Source organism: Pyrgilauda ruficollis, unplaced genomic scaffold (genome assembly GCF_017590135.1).
Source record: "Pyrgilauda ruficollis isolate IOZ18807 unplaced genomic scaffold, ASM1759013v1 scaffold43, whole genome shotgun sequence".
NCBI classification, from domain to species: Eukaryota; Metazoa; Chordata; class Aves; order Passeriformes; family Passeridae; genus Pyrgilauda; species Pyrgilauda ruficollis.
Window position 1 is genome coordinate 4,012,750 of NW_024525823.1, and position 16,204 is coordinate 4,028,953.

General features: G+C 39.3%; 1 protein-coding gene across 1 annotated transcript in view; it reads right to left on the reverse strand.

Annotated features, from left to right (window-relative positions):
* The window catches only part of ASCC3 (activating signal cointegrator 1 complex subunit 3), a 250,236-nt gene extending 234,579 nt beyond the window's left edge, over positions 1-15,657 (reverse strand). Inside the window, exons 1-3 of the mRNA XM_041478050.1 lie at positions 15,253-15,657; positions 1,132-1,275; positions 290-440 (exon numbers count right to left, since the gene is read on the reverse strand). Of these exons, the coding sequence (XP_041333984.1) occupies positions 290-440; positions 1,132-1,221 (241 nt within the window). The 5' untranslated portion in view covers positions 1,222-1,275; positions 15,253-15,657. The remainder of the gene's footprint in view (positions 1-289; positions 441-1,131; positions 1,276-15,252) is intronic.
* Between the last annotated feature and the right edge of the window lie 547 nt (positions 15,658-16,204).

Here is a 16,204-nt window from a genome sequence, read left to right on the forward strand (position 1 = left end):
TTTTGCTTAATAACTGTCAATCACAAACCATATCACACTCTACAAAACAATACTATCAAACAAGTAAGAATATCCATATAACAATGAAATCTTAAAATAAAACAGAAGACCCAATTGTGCATATGTGTATCAGATAAAATGGAGTTTCAAAGTTATTACAGGGCAAAACTGGCATCAAGGTAAAACCAAAACTGTACCAGTAAAATATGCAAGCAGAATGCAACTTGAACCTGCTCCCACCCCAACATAAAATAATGTATTATTAGACTACTAGAGAATGAAAACATACCTATTTGTTTTGCAGCTTGTAAGATAGTTTTTAAATCACCATTTACAGTTTGGTATTCTTTTTTGTCCAAATTGTCATCAACAAACTTTATTATCTTCTTCCAAGTAAGATCAGACTTCAGCAACTGGGCATGTAGTTTTGATCTTTTAGTCTGAAAATGCAAAATATTTGGGTTTTTAAATTTATTTCAAATTAATACATGAGTGTTCCTTCAAAATTAAACACCAGATAAAAACAATTCCTTCCAATTGCATTCAGTCAGTATATAGTACTGACTGCAAGCACTTTTCCTTTTACCTGATCTTTAGACTCTTTCCTGAGTGTATGAAAGAAAGACACACAAAATCACACACACTCTCACACTAATTTACTCTTTCCAGAGCAAAATCCTCTATAAAGCCAAACTCTTCCAACTTCAAGAGATTTACAGTTCTCAAGATTCCAAAGTAATTTCACAGGTTCCCACAAGGCATCTATTGCTTTAATACATTATTTCTCAGGAAGCAAAAGAAGTATCTAAATTCAGTGAACTTAATATTAGAAGGGAAATGTTTGGCTTCCCAGATCTATGTAAGCTCAGAGCTAAAAGTAGCCTTGCCCAACCTCTTGAAAGACAAATTAACACAACCAAGCAAGCTTTGCCATATGATTGTAAGGACTAAGTATAAATCACAAAGCTACAGCGAATTAGACTTTTGAGTGAGGACACTATGAAGGAATGTACAGGAAATTTTACACACTCTGCCCTTATTGCTTGCCTACTCTTATAAAATATCAATGCAAATGAAGAAAACAAATGATTCTTACTATAGCTATGCTTTGTAAAAGAAATAAAGCTTTACCGTTAAGTCAGCTAATTCTTCACTGTAATCCTCATGTTTAGTGACATTTGAAAAGGAGCGTAAAGCGCCTGTAAGACGAGGCAAGGCCATCTGTTACTCATTCAGTGATCCATAGGATGAGAAATCAAATCCCAGTCCAAGTACCTAGATGAGAACAAAACAAATAACATGGCTTTATTAATGTTATAAATACAAACATGCATCATGAACTTGAAAGACCTTTTCGAGCTAGCAGCACTTGGCTGGAACTTCAATTAAGCCAGTTAAAAAATGATCTCTTAAAATAATGATAATCAAAATTAAATAAAAGGAGGTGAAAGGCACAGAGAGAGGCAAGAAATGGTAACATGCAGAGGTCACTCAGCAGGTGGTTCTTTTCTCTCCTCCCTAAATAAAAGTTACCAGCAATGAGGCAGAGTGGCAATTATTTCTTTAGCACCCCTAACACTGAGTATTATAGAGAAATCTATGTAACTGAACTTTAGCTCCCAATAGCAGTAAGTGATTACAACCTACAGGAAGATTTCCTCTGAGCCAGCCCATGCTGGGAGCTTTCAGGTCATTAACAGCCTCTGGCGCTGATGCAGAGAGAGGCATCTTTCTTTACAAGTGCTTAGCCATTTTTAACCAGCAAAACAGGGAAAGAAAATTATGACAGGAAATAAAGATTGTCAAAGGCATAGCACTGAACTATTATAAGAGATAAAAGGAATAAAAAAGGCTACCAGAAAACTGAACACACTATGCCTTGGGATATTTTCATCTCACAACTGGGAGTGCACACACACTTAGAGCAGGACTCTCTTCAGGACTACAGCTTACTTCCGTGCAGTTTTATTTCCTCTGTGGAACAGGCTCATATCTATGCACCAAAACACAGCTGTTCTCCATCTGAAACTGTACTTCTTCCAAGCCTTTTACTGAAATTATTCTCAAAGTTATTTAATTTCAAAAGATGCCTACGGCTGAATTACTTAATGAACCCTAACACACAGCTACAGTTTCTGATGGTATTAGATAAGATACAGATTTAGATTATTTTTGAAACAATTAATGATACCATTACAAACCTAATGATCTGCATCATTCTTAGCATGCCTGAAGATCAACGTCCATCCAGAATTTAAAGAACTTGTAACAGAGTTAATAGAATTACTTCTCCCCACAGTCATACAGTACAGAACTCTCTGCTTTCATCCAATTATCCTTAACGTTTTCCCTTATTTAATGACTGCATTTGTATTTTAGCTATCAGCTTTGCAATAGAGGGCAAAAGAAATCCAGATGTAGCGTTCCAGTCACGAACAGAGAAATGTCACTGACTTGTCAGGTCTGCTTGTTTTCCCACCTTGCCTTAAGATGCTTTTTGAGAATGATTTTACAACAGCTGATATTTTGGAGACAAATGTTATAACAACGAAGCTATAAAATTTGGAAATACAAAATCTTTAACTGTGAAGGGCAAAGAGAGCATGTGTTCAAGCCTAGAAACAGGCAGAGCCAAACACCACTGCAGCTCTTTTGATATATTCAGTGAATATATGACATGTAATCCATACCAGCATAGCTCCTAGTGAAAATAGTCTGTAAACATTATACCCACCATTATTAGAAGGGAAGCAGTGTGTCCACACTTTGAGGGTACATCACCCTCACACTGTTCTAATGACAGAACTGCCATTAGCTATTAGAGCTATTGGGTCCATTTTACCTATTTGTTTCATACCTACGTTTAAATACCTTTTTCTGTAGCATTATGTGCTTTATAAAAAAAATGCAATGACATAACTCTAATATTACTTTAATTGTCCTTTCTGAAATACCATGCACAGCAATTTATGAAAGTTAGAACAACATACTTGTAAAAGTTCACTTTTCACACACACTTATAAATTTCAACGCATCTCCAGCAGGCTCATTTATTAGGAAACTGAATTTTACATGGATATTTCTTTCTCCTTTATTCAATTTCTTTTTTAGCAGCTCCTGAAATAGAAAACCTGAAACACCAGAAAACAAGAAAGGGCACACTGTTCACAGTCATGGCCAAAGAGCCAAATCCAGCCCTGCAACCCTAATCTTGTACTAGTAAATGCTACTACACACTTGCCCATGTGCTTTCAGAACTTGCAGGTGTCTGAGGAAGCCAGTTTGGCAGAGCAGTCACACCAAGCTTTTGCATCCCATTTATACTCAAATAACACACACCCCCTTCACTTCTGGTACATGACACCCACTCTCAGCAGGGCACCAACAAAAACAAAACCAGCTAGTAAACAGAACGCAGGGGACAGGTGTAATGAATTACCCCACTGTTATCATAGAAAAACAAGGTAAAACTTAGAAACTTTGGCTATTATTCTGCAACATATTAGAGCCAGCTCTGAACACTAAATCAAAAATCATGTGGCCCAATAAGATGCAGTGTAAATTTATAGGTAAACCTATAAATTTACAGGTAACGTGTTTTTAAAAAAATACGTTACCTGCCTTCACATAAAGCCTCCTTATGTAGATACCTGCCTTTAGAGTGAATCAGCTACTCCTCATCTTTCCACAGCCATCATAAGGGTAACTAATTCCTTCTGGTTTGAGAGAAATGTATCTGTTTGCTCACAGGTGGATCTGAAACATCTGAACTACCAAATGATCCTGCTAAGATCTGCTAGTTTTGGAACAAGTTCCTAAAAGGCAGAGGCAAATAAATCCTCTTTACCAGGGTCCACATATAGAAGATGAACTTTTGCCATCCTTATGCCCATTCCCCCTAAAGAAAAGTATGAGAAAGTTTCCATCTTAAATCATTTCCATAAGACAAACGGAATGGGAACTTAACCCTCGTATCAGTGCGACTTTACATGCCAAAAAGATTTCTTCTCCTCCCCCACCTCCAATCAAGTAAGGACATTTTGGGCGCATTCTGCTAATGATTCCTAGAACTATCTCAGATTTCCTGCCTCTTTTGAAAAACACTTAACTTTCCACCAAGCCTGTTTGTAAATCAGAAAGAGCATTATCCACCCTTCTAAAGCTTTGTGAAGATGAAAGTAACTTTTAAAGTCTATTTTGCTTCTTTTAAAAACAAGTGTGATTTTAACAATGAAACTTTTTATAGGAGAAAGTAAAACATAAAGACAGATCATACTCAGAGTTCAGGTAAGCAACAATTCAAAGTTTATTGTTTGAAAGTAAACATGAATCATAATCTCAGCAGGTTTTTACTCATTAAAGTGAAACATGGAAAAAAATTTTAGCAATAACACAAAGGTAACAAAAATTACTATAGAAGTTTGCCACTTCATATTTTCATCAGCTACTTAGGTTTTTCACCCAAGTCCTGGCCTTCCTATGTTTCTAAGACAAGCAAATAACAGAACCATTTCTTTCTCTTCTTCACTGAAATATTAGAGATTACTCTAAAAGACACCTCCTTTTGAAATTTACTGAATTCCTATGCTCTCTAACAGATCAAACCAGCTGCCCAGTAGGGCTAAGGGAAGGTGAATACTCAGATCAGGCATGTCAATGTTCAAGCTAAACAGTAATCTTTCCTTCCTTACAAAGGATGGAATAACATAGCATTAACACAGCTAAAAATCACAGGTAAAATCCACAGTTACATGATCCTAACATACCAGCTTCTGTAGTCTATAATATTTTCCTTTTTATTTGTCCTTTAAGACTTCACAGCAGTGATTCTGTTTAAAGTATTTAAGGAATATTAAGCCATGTACCCAGATTTTGCCTATTTTACCTATAATTCTTCCAGCTATTAATGTTTCATTCTGTCTATGTAAACCTGCAATTTATAAAACATAAAGAAGTTATTACAAGTAACTAATCTAATCAAAGAACATTATAAAGAAAAAGAGGCTTTAGACATTGGCAGTTAATAGCAGGTTGCTATCGACCACAAAGTATTTCAAACGGCATTTTCTCTTTCACTTGAAAAAGTGGAAACATTTCAAATGAAAAAGAAACTGAAAGGGCAAAAGATATCCCACCCACAAGGCTATACAAAAGCTAAAGGGATACTGAAGTAACTTTTTTTACATTTTAAATACATAATTCAAACAGTGAGACCATTTATCAACACACACAATATTTTACTTTACACTACTGTGTAAGAAGACTAAAAATAAATCCCCAAACATTAAATTTTACTATTTTTAAATTTTACTAATTTTAAATACGAATAGCCATTTTAGAATGGCTACAATTAACTTCAACAGCTTCATTAACACAAAGGTAAACTCAACATTTTATTTACAAATAAGACTCAATATTTAAAAAACCCCAAACAACACATTCTATTTGGCATATATCCTTTCTATATCATATCATACACATCAAAGGAAAAATATTTCAAAGAAAACACTTTAAAGAAAAAAATGAAACCATTAGATAAAAAAGCTATTTTGGACCTCTGAGAGCATTTTCATTAGATTCAATAAAATTTCTTATCCAAGCATGTTTGATGCCAACAGTACAAATAGACACCTAACATCAAAGTTGTTAGCCAAGGATAACAGTGGTTTAATAATGTCTGGGACATAAATCAGAAATAGCAGGCGAAAGCATGACACTAAAACAATAGTATTTTCAGACTTTGTATTTTGCACCGTCACAAACAGTGCTGCCCGATGTAGTACCAACTGTATGCTTTCAGACATCTCACTTTCTACAAAAGGCCCAGACATCACCCCAGAATTCTCTCAAGTTGTCTGGGTCAAATATTACTGATCTCCAGTCAAGACTGGGTCAATCTTTAAAAGGGCGACAGCAAGATTAAGGAATGTGTACTCAGGAAGAAACAGTGGCTTCCTGACACACAACATTCACCTCAGCGAATACCAAAATTCAGACAAGACAAGTGCCTCAGCATAACAAGGAGGCTTAACAGTGCCTCTATGTGCCATTGTTCACATAAAAGACATTTTCAGCATCTTAATTACAGAAGTCACTAAACAAAAAAAAAAAACCTAGAAAATCAAATAATGGAATTACAAGTCATTCATTTAATACAGTATTAACCCTTTCCACATTTTTACATCATCTTAGCCATGCACATGCGATCACCAGCTGCCTAGCACTGTGCCTGCTTGCATCAGCTGGAGAACCATTTCCTGTGATTATGCCTGATGCTGTTCTGGGATGATGCCAAACATGTGGCTTGGCTCCATAATGTGTTTATTTTACATGTACTTTGAGATAGTTACTGAGTATTGCTGTTGTTAAAAAAGAAAAAAAAAATTAAAAGAACCCTTTCTTCAGAATAACTCATCTTTCTTTTCCAAGAACATAAAATGTCATTCAGTTGTTAAAACGAAAAATGTCTGTAGTTCTACACCACATGGCCTTAACTTTTTAGTTCCCTGCAGCGAGAGATAAACTGTATCCCAAGCAACAGAAACTTCAAGACTTGCCTTACACATGGAGAGACATACTACATGCAAATTCCTAGCTTCAACATTTGTGACATGTGTGTTCATTTAAACACTAGGCATAAGCCACAAATACAAGATGGGGATGGTTGGAGGTGTCATTTTGCTTAGTTTTGCTTTAAGTTTAATAGGTGTGCCTCTGTTACACACTGTGCCATCAACAGAGGTTCAAAACAACCTCAGGGGTTTCATCTTATTCTGTTCCAGAAAGGCTTGTGACTAAAGGAAGAGATGTATGGAAAGTAAATAGGGATGTAGGTGGTCAAAGCAAGGAAAGGCAGGATGAAAAAAAATAGATAAGTGAGAGAAAGAAAAAACTTTGAGTTAATAACAGCTAAGTAACACACATTGCATCTCACTGAGGATGGCTGTGAGGATGTGGGAGGCACTTCAGCAAATATAAGTGCTATCACATTACATGTATAATATACAACTGCATAACTGCTGGGCAGAGAGCACACTGGAGAACTTGCTCAGATGGTAGCAAAAAAAAGTCTCTGTAACATGCTCCCGTAGTGAACAGCAAGTGCATACAAGGATAAAGCCCCCAGTGTGAACTGGGGCCATTACAGGGTTTTTAAGCCTCACAAAGATGTGTTCAAGCACTCAAATCACTTACCATATTTATAGACAACTAAGCAAATGCGTCAAATACTGAATTATCCCCCAGTTCTAAATAACTGGATGCTTATTAGCCACTCAACACCATATTATCCTTCATAATTAATGCTGATTTCCTTCAAAATAAGGTTTCAATAAGCCTCAGGGTGGGTATTGGATCATTTTGTATCTGGAGCATTCTCCCAAATGTTTCTGAAGGAAACACTAAACACTTCTTTTGAGAAAAACATAACCTATTTCAGCATTTACAAAGGATCTCAAATGCAATAAAATAAAAGACTAAGCCAGGTACACTAATCCTTAAGACCCTGCCTGTACATTATTACTCAAATCAAAAAAAGAGAGGTGGTACGAGTAGGATTGCTGTCTTACTTCTTATAAACCACTAAGTCATTCACTTTCTTTACAGCAAAGTCATTAGCAATGTTCCTACTACCTGCAAAAACAGCTTACTTCAGAACCATCTTGCCAAACATTGAGATTCCTTCTTGAGGATTTCTTTAGTAATTAATTATAGCTAATAGTCTTGCATCTTGCAGACAACGCACAGTAGCTGTGTAAGCACAGTGCAACTTATGCCAAGATTCACATTTAATCTTACAGAACAATTATTCTATGAAAGCACTGAAGCAGGATTTCTCATTTAGAGAAAATAATACTTTTTTTTTGTGTTAAGCAATTTTATCAATACAACTGGTAATAATAATGGTAATGCTGGCAATCTGAAACAGAAAAGCTGCAAGTACCTAAACTACAGAATTATTTTTTAGAGAAGAAATATGCAGAGTTTTAGACCAGTTAAGAAAGAAGCTGCAGATTCTAAAGCCCTTTTAGTCATAGACAAGAAAATTAATTTAATTGTCATGTACTAAACACATGGAAATTGCTTTCAAAAGAAACACAGATTCTGGCCAACTCTGGCTATCACTAAACAAAATGTTTCCCATACTATCAGCTATAAATAAAGTCATCCTATTTCCAGCAGCTTTTGAGTCAGACTTTTTACCAATGGTTGCAGTAAATAATACAGAAGTATGTAGAAAATTACTCACTACACAAAATAAGAAACAGGTGTCATTGTCCATACAAATGCATCAATTTAATTAGAATAATGCAAGTGTATTGTGCAATTTTAAGTGTTTGCTATGCTTTGCAATATTTGAATGTATTGCATTCATTTAAGTTTTATATAATGTTTTTAATATTTTCTAAAATATGTCATTTATGCTTTTTCCATCATTCAGTATGTTGTTTGATACCTGTCATAATTTTTGAGGTGGGAAGGAGTAAGAAAGCCATGACAGAGTTTGCAGAAAACTCTCTAGTTAGTATCTTTCCAATAATACATAGGAACTAGAACATGAAAGCTGTGTATTTTATCCATAATTCTTCTAAAAAGTGTTTTAATTCTGAATACACTACCCCTCAGTCTTTCTAACGCTCCTCCTAAAAATCTCTGTCAGCATATACAAAAACTTTTCCAAAGGTATGTCCATGTAAATGAACCCCTCATGGTCTAGCAGTCCTTTTATCCTTATTGGATCCTTCAGTAGCACACTGAAGGTTCAGTCCAGCTCGGTGGTTAAAAAGTTACAAGTTGGTATTTCCTATCAGAAAAGCAGACAGAGGCACACTTACAAGGCAGCTCACTGAGCTAATGTGGTCAAATAGTGTAGTGAAGATGCATAGAGAGTCCCAAAAGTCAACCTATCAAGACAAGCTTTCCAGTCCAATTCACACCAGCCTTTTGGGGATGCCTTCCCCTTCAGAACTTCCTCCTACTGCCTGGAGGTAACACCACCTCCTCCTCCTCGAAGAGAGTTGTAAAGAAACCCAAGGTTGTAAAGGATACACCATAAGCTGTCCCAAGCCAGACCACTGTCCACTTGATTTAACTTAAATATCACTTAACATTGGTAGGGTATAGGGGTGAAAAAAAGTCAAAATTTCAGCCTAAAAATTTATGCCAAAAAAATTAATTCAATTAATTATATTTGCATTATAAGTATACCCCTACAGCTTGAAAACATGCCTAAATTCAAGGCAGAAACTCTTCTACAACAACAACAAAAAAAAGTTAATTAAAAATACATTTAAGCAAGACTCAACTATTGGATAGATACATAGTCACATAAAGTAATATTATTAAAGGCAGGATCCCTTGTCTTCTTTTCAGAGCTCACATGCCACACAGGCACTTCAAACAGCACAACAGCTATTTGATGACAAGCAAGTAACAGCTTTCTAATTGATAATTTATCATTACTGCAGTTTAGAATTAGAACTTAAAAAAAAAGGCAGTGCTGCAATGTTACAAGTGAAAATTAGAATCAAAACTAAGAAATGCTGCCGATCTTCCTGGGCTGTCTATAATGCTGGCCATATATATGCAAGAGGATATTTTGAGAAGAACACCTGTACAATTTCCTACAGAGAGGAAATCCCAAACCGTCTTTTCAGAGCTTGCAAACGTGCCAACTTACCACATAAGAAAATGAGGGGAACATTAATTGAGGCATATTATTCCTGGCAGATATAATAAAAAGGAAAATAGCCCCATTATGTCTCTAGTGATTTGAGGAGGTTAAAACAGGATTTTTCCAGCTGTACATTTTTTAAATGGTTGCATTTCTCAAGTCACAGTCATATTCTGCTAGAATGTTTGTAAAATTTCTTAAAACATTTTAGATAATTGTACTGTAAGCTAATACATACTTACATATGACACAAGAATCTCCTAATGAACAGTTAAAAGCCTTTGAACAATCGTTATGAGTATTTAGCATGGCACGCAGGCTGCCTGTTCAGACTTACAGAATCAACTTTTAAAGATGCCCCAGAAACAAAAATGCTACCCTAACATGAAAATTATACAACCAAGCATTTTATTTACATTCACGTTTTGGAAGCAACATAGATGTGTAACGTATGATGTCACACTCAGCAGTAAAAGCTCTGGGAAAGGAGAAGCAAGGGGTGTGGGGAACAAAGACACACATCCACACTTATGGGGTTTGTCTCCCCAAGCAACTGTTAAATGTCTGCTATTTTCATCCCGGGAGTGAGTGAGAGGTGAGGGGGGCCATTTGGCTACTGGCTGGAGTCAACTCACCCCAGCCAGTAGCCAAATAAGAAATTTCTTATAAGAAATTGAAGAAACAACTTTCAGAGATCCTCTCTACTCTTCCCAAATCTTTCAAGGAGAGGACACATTAGAATAATGGAATCATTAAGGTTGGAAATACTTCCAGGATCATCAAGTCCAACCTTTGACCAAATACCACCATGCTCACTAAACTGTATCATGAAGTGTCACGTCTACTCATTTTTTGAACACTTGCTCCCCGCTAGAGAAGCAGCTAAGACTAATGCCTTCCTATTTCTTGAATAAATTCATCAGAATCCAGTTTCCAAATAGAAACTCACTAAGTGACACAGTTCAGCAATCCTCACCAGTTTCAAAGAAAGGTGCAAAGAAAGGTGTTTAAATGGCTGTATGGTTTACAGAATATTTGAACGTAGGCAAGGAAGTCACAACTATACAAAGTCATCTACTTATTCGAACAACTCTCAGAAGCCAGTTTACAACTGAAAAACTGAAATTTGCTCCACAATTCACCAGACAAATGCTTCAATCACCAACCTATCATTCCACAATCATCTATTCTTGCTTTAAGACCTATTTATGTTTAAGATTCAGGTCTGTAATATCAGATTCAGTCTATTTTTTAGGCCAAACATCCAACATGCCTTTGGGCAAAAAAAGATGGCTCAGAGTAAACTCATGCTTTAGAACAAATGACAGTAAAGTCTAGGGAAGTGTATAATTTATACCCATAAGTCCTGCATACAATGAAAGGTGAGAGCCAGCAACTTTTCTATCCTAAAATATCAACTAGGTAAAACATTCGGCACCTTCCTTTTAAGTTATTTTTCTCTAGCACCCACTAGAGTTAATAAGACAGAAAAAGAACAAGAGTTTTATTTTGCATCTCAGAGCTGCACTCAGTAACAGGTTGGCCACCAAACTCTAGTCCACATGTTCATGCAGTGAATAGAAGACTGAGAAAACCAACTGCCCTTTCTGCAATACTCAAAGATTGCTACTGAAGCCTAACTCTTTCTTGGCTTCAGTCCAGTCTCATGGATTTTCCTTGAACTATACACACTCATGTACAACTTCAAGAGGAATATCCTTATCTAGAATAAGCTCAAGAAATACCCAGAATAGGGATCTTTCACAACACTGGTAAAATTCAGTGAGCACCATTACCACAGAACCATAGGCTGCTGCTATTGCTATCGATTCCTTCAATCACATTTTTAGGTGTTTGTGCAGTGTTGGGAATGGCTTGACCCTGGCCAGCAGTCAGGCTGCTGCTTGCTCACCCCCCACAGTGAGACAGAGGAGAAAACAGGAAGAAGAAAAGAAAAAAAACTTACAGGGTTCAGATACAGTTTAACAGATGAAGAAAAATATCCTCGAAATGAAGGAAAGAAATGCTTGCCACATCCCACAGGGCGACCAATGCTACAAGCTCCAGTTTACTAACCTCCAAAAACCCGACATCCCAAAAGCAAAAAACCCACCCTTTCTTCTTCCTCTACCTCTGTTTTTATTTCTGAGCATACAGAGTACAGCACATCCCACTGGCCAGTCTGGGCCTACTGTCCAAGCTGTGTCCTTACACAGCCTCCTGCCCACCCCCTTGCCTACTTGCTGGGCAGGGAGGGTGGAAGAAAGCTTTGATGTGCAGGCCAGGAGCAGCCAAAACATTGCTGTGCTATCAACATTGTTTTAGCTACAAATCTCAAGCACTTCTACTGTGATGAAAGTTAACTCCTAAACCCAGTATAGGAATGTGCTCACATTGGCATTGCTCAAACAGAGGCGATCAAATTCCTCAGAGTGAGATGAGCATAAAGAATGCCCTGACTGTGCATTTTCTTATGGGCTGTGCTTGCAATAAACACAAAATTGCTCCTTTCTGTGATGTGATGAGGTATTTAAAAAGCAAGAGGGGCTAAATACACAATGACTGACTATTGCTCATAATGTAAGAATACGGAGGTACATGAGAAAACTTAATGGTTTAAGGTGAGAATAATACCAAGTAGAATGCCTTTCCTGCAAAGAACATAATTGAATTTGGGAATTCATTGCCACAAGATGCCAAAAAGACTAAAAGTTCAGGTATGCCTAGATGAATTAATGGATATCAAATACCTTGACACTCAACAGCTTAGAAGGCTGTAATAATCAGTCATTTAAATAATGGATTACTAAAGATAATATGAAAGTGAAGGTATACTTGGATTTGTCTTCACTTTTTTTTCCAGTAGATCACCTAAGCACCTCCTACTGGCTGATACAGGAAACAGACACTAGACAAACATCTTTGAAAACAGAGCTACAGGGTGAAACAACAACAGAGATTCTGAGGATTACAATTTGGGATTTAGGAGTCTAATGTCTCTCAATCTGTTTCTGGGTCCTACCCTTGTTTCTTTCTCTTTTTAGTTCAGACATCAACTGTTACATTTCTAACATCCAGCTACACATCATAGATCATTTGCTAAATTGCTTTTGATTAGATAAATTTATCTGAACTAGAGAGTAGATTTTGGTCTCAGTTCTCTGTTCAAACATTAAAGCATAATTCGGTTTAAGAAAATGCGTAGGCTAGAAAGTGCTCAACACCAACTTCAACAATTGTTACTACAAACAATTTACCAGGAAAACAGTAAGCTGTTGTTTAGAGTAATGAGGACTTCAATTTTCTACGGGGAAATCTTGTAGGAGGAAGAAACCTGTTCAGCACTCAAAACACCCATATGACCTAGAATTAATCCCACCTTTAACAGCTTCCAAACAAACTTAACTTTTTAACTAACCAGAGAAAGACAACATGTGTCTTTCCTTCCCCCAACCAGCTCCACACCACATTAGCAGCTCCTGTAACTACTTGTAACTAGCTCCTGTAACAGAAGAATGAAACATGCAAGAATAACACGGATCAGCCTGAGCTCAGTTTAGTATTTATAAAGGATAACTTTTTCAGAGAAAGCACTGTAGGTAAACAGGACCTGCAGAAATATACATCAGCCTTTTATGCAGGATGAGTTTTTTATTAACTCTGTAAAAAAATATTTTTCAACTATAAATGTTCTTCTTGAAAACAGAACTAACACTACACAATAAAAAACTGAAAATTATACTGAGAAGCAAGGGACTGCAACTACTTTAGAGGCCAAATTACAATCATCTTGATCACATAACCACAGGATGGGTAAGGCTGAAAGGGACCACAGTGGATCATCTGGTTCAACCTCTCTGCTCAAGCAGGCCCATCCTAAAGCACAAGGCACCGCAGTTCTTGAGTATCTCCAGCAAAGGAAACTCCACAACCTCTCAGGGCAACTTGTTCCAGTGGCCAGTCATCTACACAGTGAAGAAGTTCTTCCTTATGTACCAGCAGAACTTCCTGTGCATGAACATTTCCCCACTGTCTCTTGTCCTAGTGCTTGGCACCACCAAAAAGAGCCTTGATCCATCCTCTTGACATCCTCTCTTCAGACAGTTATACACATTTATGAGGTCTCCTCTCACTTGTCTCTTGTTGATGTTGAACAGGCCCAACTCTCCCAGCCATTCTTTGTAAGAGATGTTTCAGTCCTTTAATCATCTTCATAGCCTTCCACCAGAACTGCTCCAAGAGCTTCAGGTTTAGCTTCAAAGCAAGTTCTGTAAACACAGAACTGTCAGAATAAAACACTGTCGTTCGACAATTTCTTGCCTTCTCTCCGATTCAGTGGAAGTCGTGACCTAACCTCTTCCAAAGGCCAAGACAGCTTTTAGAGAAAACTGAGGTCTAACATGTAAACTATATATACAATAGTATATACAGGCCTTTATACAATGCATAAAGGCCCTAGCTGGGAGTTGGTCTGTACTCCCATATAAATGTGACTAGAGTTCCTCCAAACATGTAATTCCAAGATGATGCAAGTTTATTTTCCCCTGGCCAGAACCAAGTCAGATCCAAAGGAAATAATTTTACTACAGCATCTGCTCAAAAGCAGCATGTGTTCAATCAGCCAAACCACCTCACTGTTATCATCAGTGCCATCTTTAGATGAAGGACAGTTTGCATCTGACCTGACAGCTGGCTTGGTTTTCTTCCTCCTAAAAACTCAGCTCTGCAACCTACCATGTGGACATACATAACTATTGCTGCACTGTCTCTGAAACTTCCAGTATTTTTTCTAGTCATTGGCTAGACTGAAGTCTATCTTCTGGAAAGTAACTAAGCATGACTATTAGATTTCTTCTCTGCAGAAATTACATTTACTGGTTTCACTTCAACTGAACTACCTTACGGTCAATTGTTTAAAAAGCCATAAGACTTAAAGGGTCAACAGCAATGTTAGTATTTTAACAACAACAAAACCTACATTCAGAACTCATAGAAGGTTTTAAGCAAAGGTATTATTTGAATTCCAACATGATACACACTCCTGAAGCACATGAAGTGTAAGCTGTAGGTTGCTACAAGACTGTCAATTGTTTTATAAGCAAAGCTGTCAGTTTAAACTAAACTGACTAACTAAAATGAAGCAGTACCCAAAGGAAAAAACACTCTACGTGACCACATGCTTTTTTCATTCTTCACTTCTCGTTCTCTACATTTATTAATACCAGAGGTAAGTACTGAAAGTACATTCGACAGCGGTGCGTTTCCCACTTGACCACTCCCGTCAGCAAAGCCGTTCCGAGAAGCAAAGCCCGCAAGGCAGGGGGGAGCACACGGCACCCGGGCCTTCAGGAGCGGCCTTGCATCACCCGCCGCGCTGCGCGCCGGGGCTGCAGCACGGCGAGCGCTCCGCCAGCCGCGGCCCCGCTGCCAGCCCCGGGCACGCTGCCTGCCCTGCCCGCCGGAGGCAACGCGTGGCACCGGCCGGCGGCCCGGCTGCCCCGAACCCCCCGGCCCGTCTGCCCCCAACCCCCCCCGGCGGCCCCCACGCCGCGCCCGCCCGACCCCCGCCCGCCGCGCACCTGCCTTACGGCCCGCCGGTTCCGCTGCCGCCAAGAGCCGGCGCCGTGCGACACTGCCGTACGGCGAACGGGCGGGGCCGTGTCCGGCGCGGCCCGCGGGGCTCCGGTGCCAGCGGCGGGGCTGTCCCGGTGCTCCCGGCGGGGCTCCAGTGCCCGCGGCGGGGCTGTCCCGGTGCTCCCGGCGGGGCTCCAGTGCCCGCGGCGGGGCTGTCCCGGTGCTCCCGGCGGGGCTGTCCCGGTGTCCGCAGCGGGGCTGTCCCGGTGCTCCCAGCCTCCGCTGGCGCCTGCCCGGCTCCCCGCGCTCAGGCCTACGTCGGCTGCAGGCCGCGCCTCCGCCGGGTTCTCTGTGCAGGCAGAACGCGTCCGGCCGAGGTGCCGCGGCTGCGAAGCCTTGTCGTCCGCCCCAGTTATGCCCGCCGTGGAATATGCCGTGGGGGCAGCTCCCAGCAGTGTTTCACAGAACCAGAGAATGAACTACGTTGATACAGATGTAATCTGTACTGAGTTCAACCTATGACCTTAACACCAACCACCTTGTAACCTAAACCATGCCGCCAAGTGACATGTTCAGTCTTGTGCACCTCTATGGACAGTGACTCTTCACTTCCCTGAGCAGCCCATTCCAGTATCTAATCACCGTTTCTGCGTAGAAATATTTCCTAATGTCTGAACTAAACCTTCCCTGGCACAGTTTTAAGACTGCGTCCTCTTATCCTGTCACTGGTTGCCTGGGAGGATAAGCTGATCCCCACCTGGCTACCCCCTCCTTTCAGGCAGTCATAGAGAGCAGTAAGACTCCTCCTAAGCCTCCTTTTCTTCAGGCTCAACAGCCCCAGCTCCCTCAGCCTCTCCTCATAAGACTTTGTGCTCCTATGTTAGTGCCTCCAGCTTTCCTGGATGTGGGTGTCCGCGGCCTTCAGCCCTCAGTGCTCTTTATCATCCATCCCCTGCA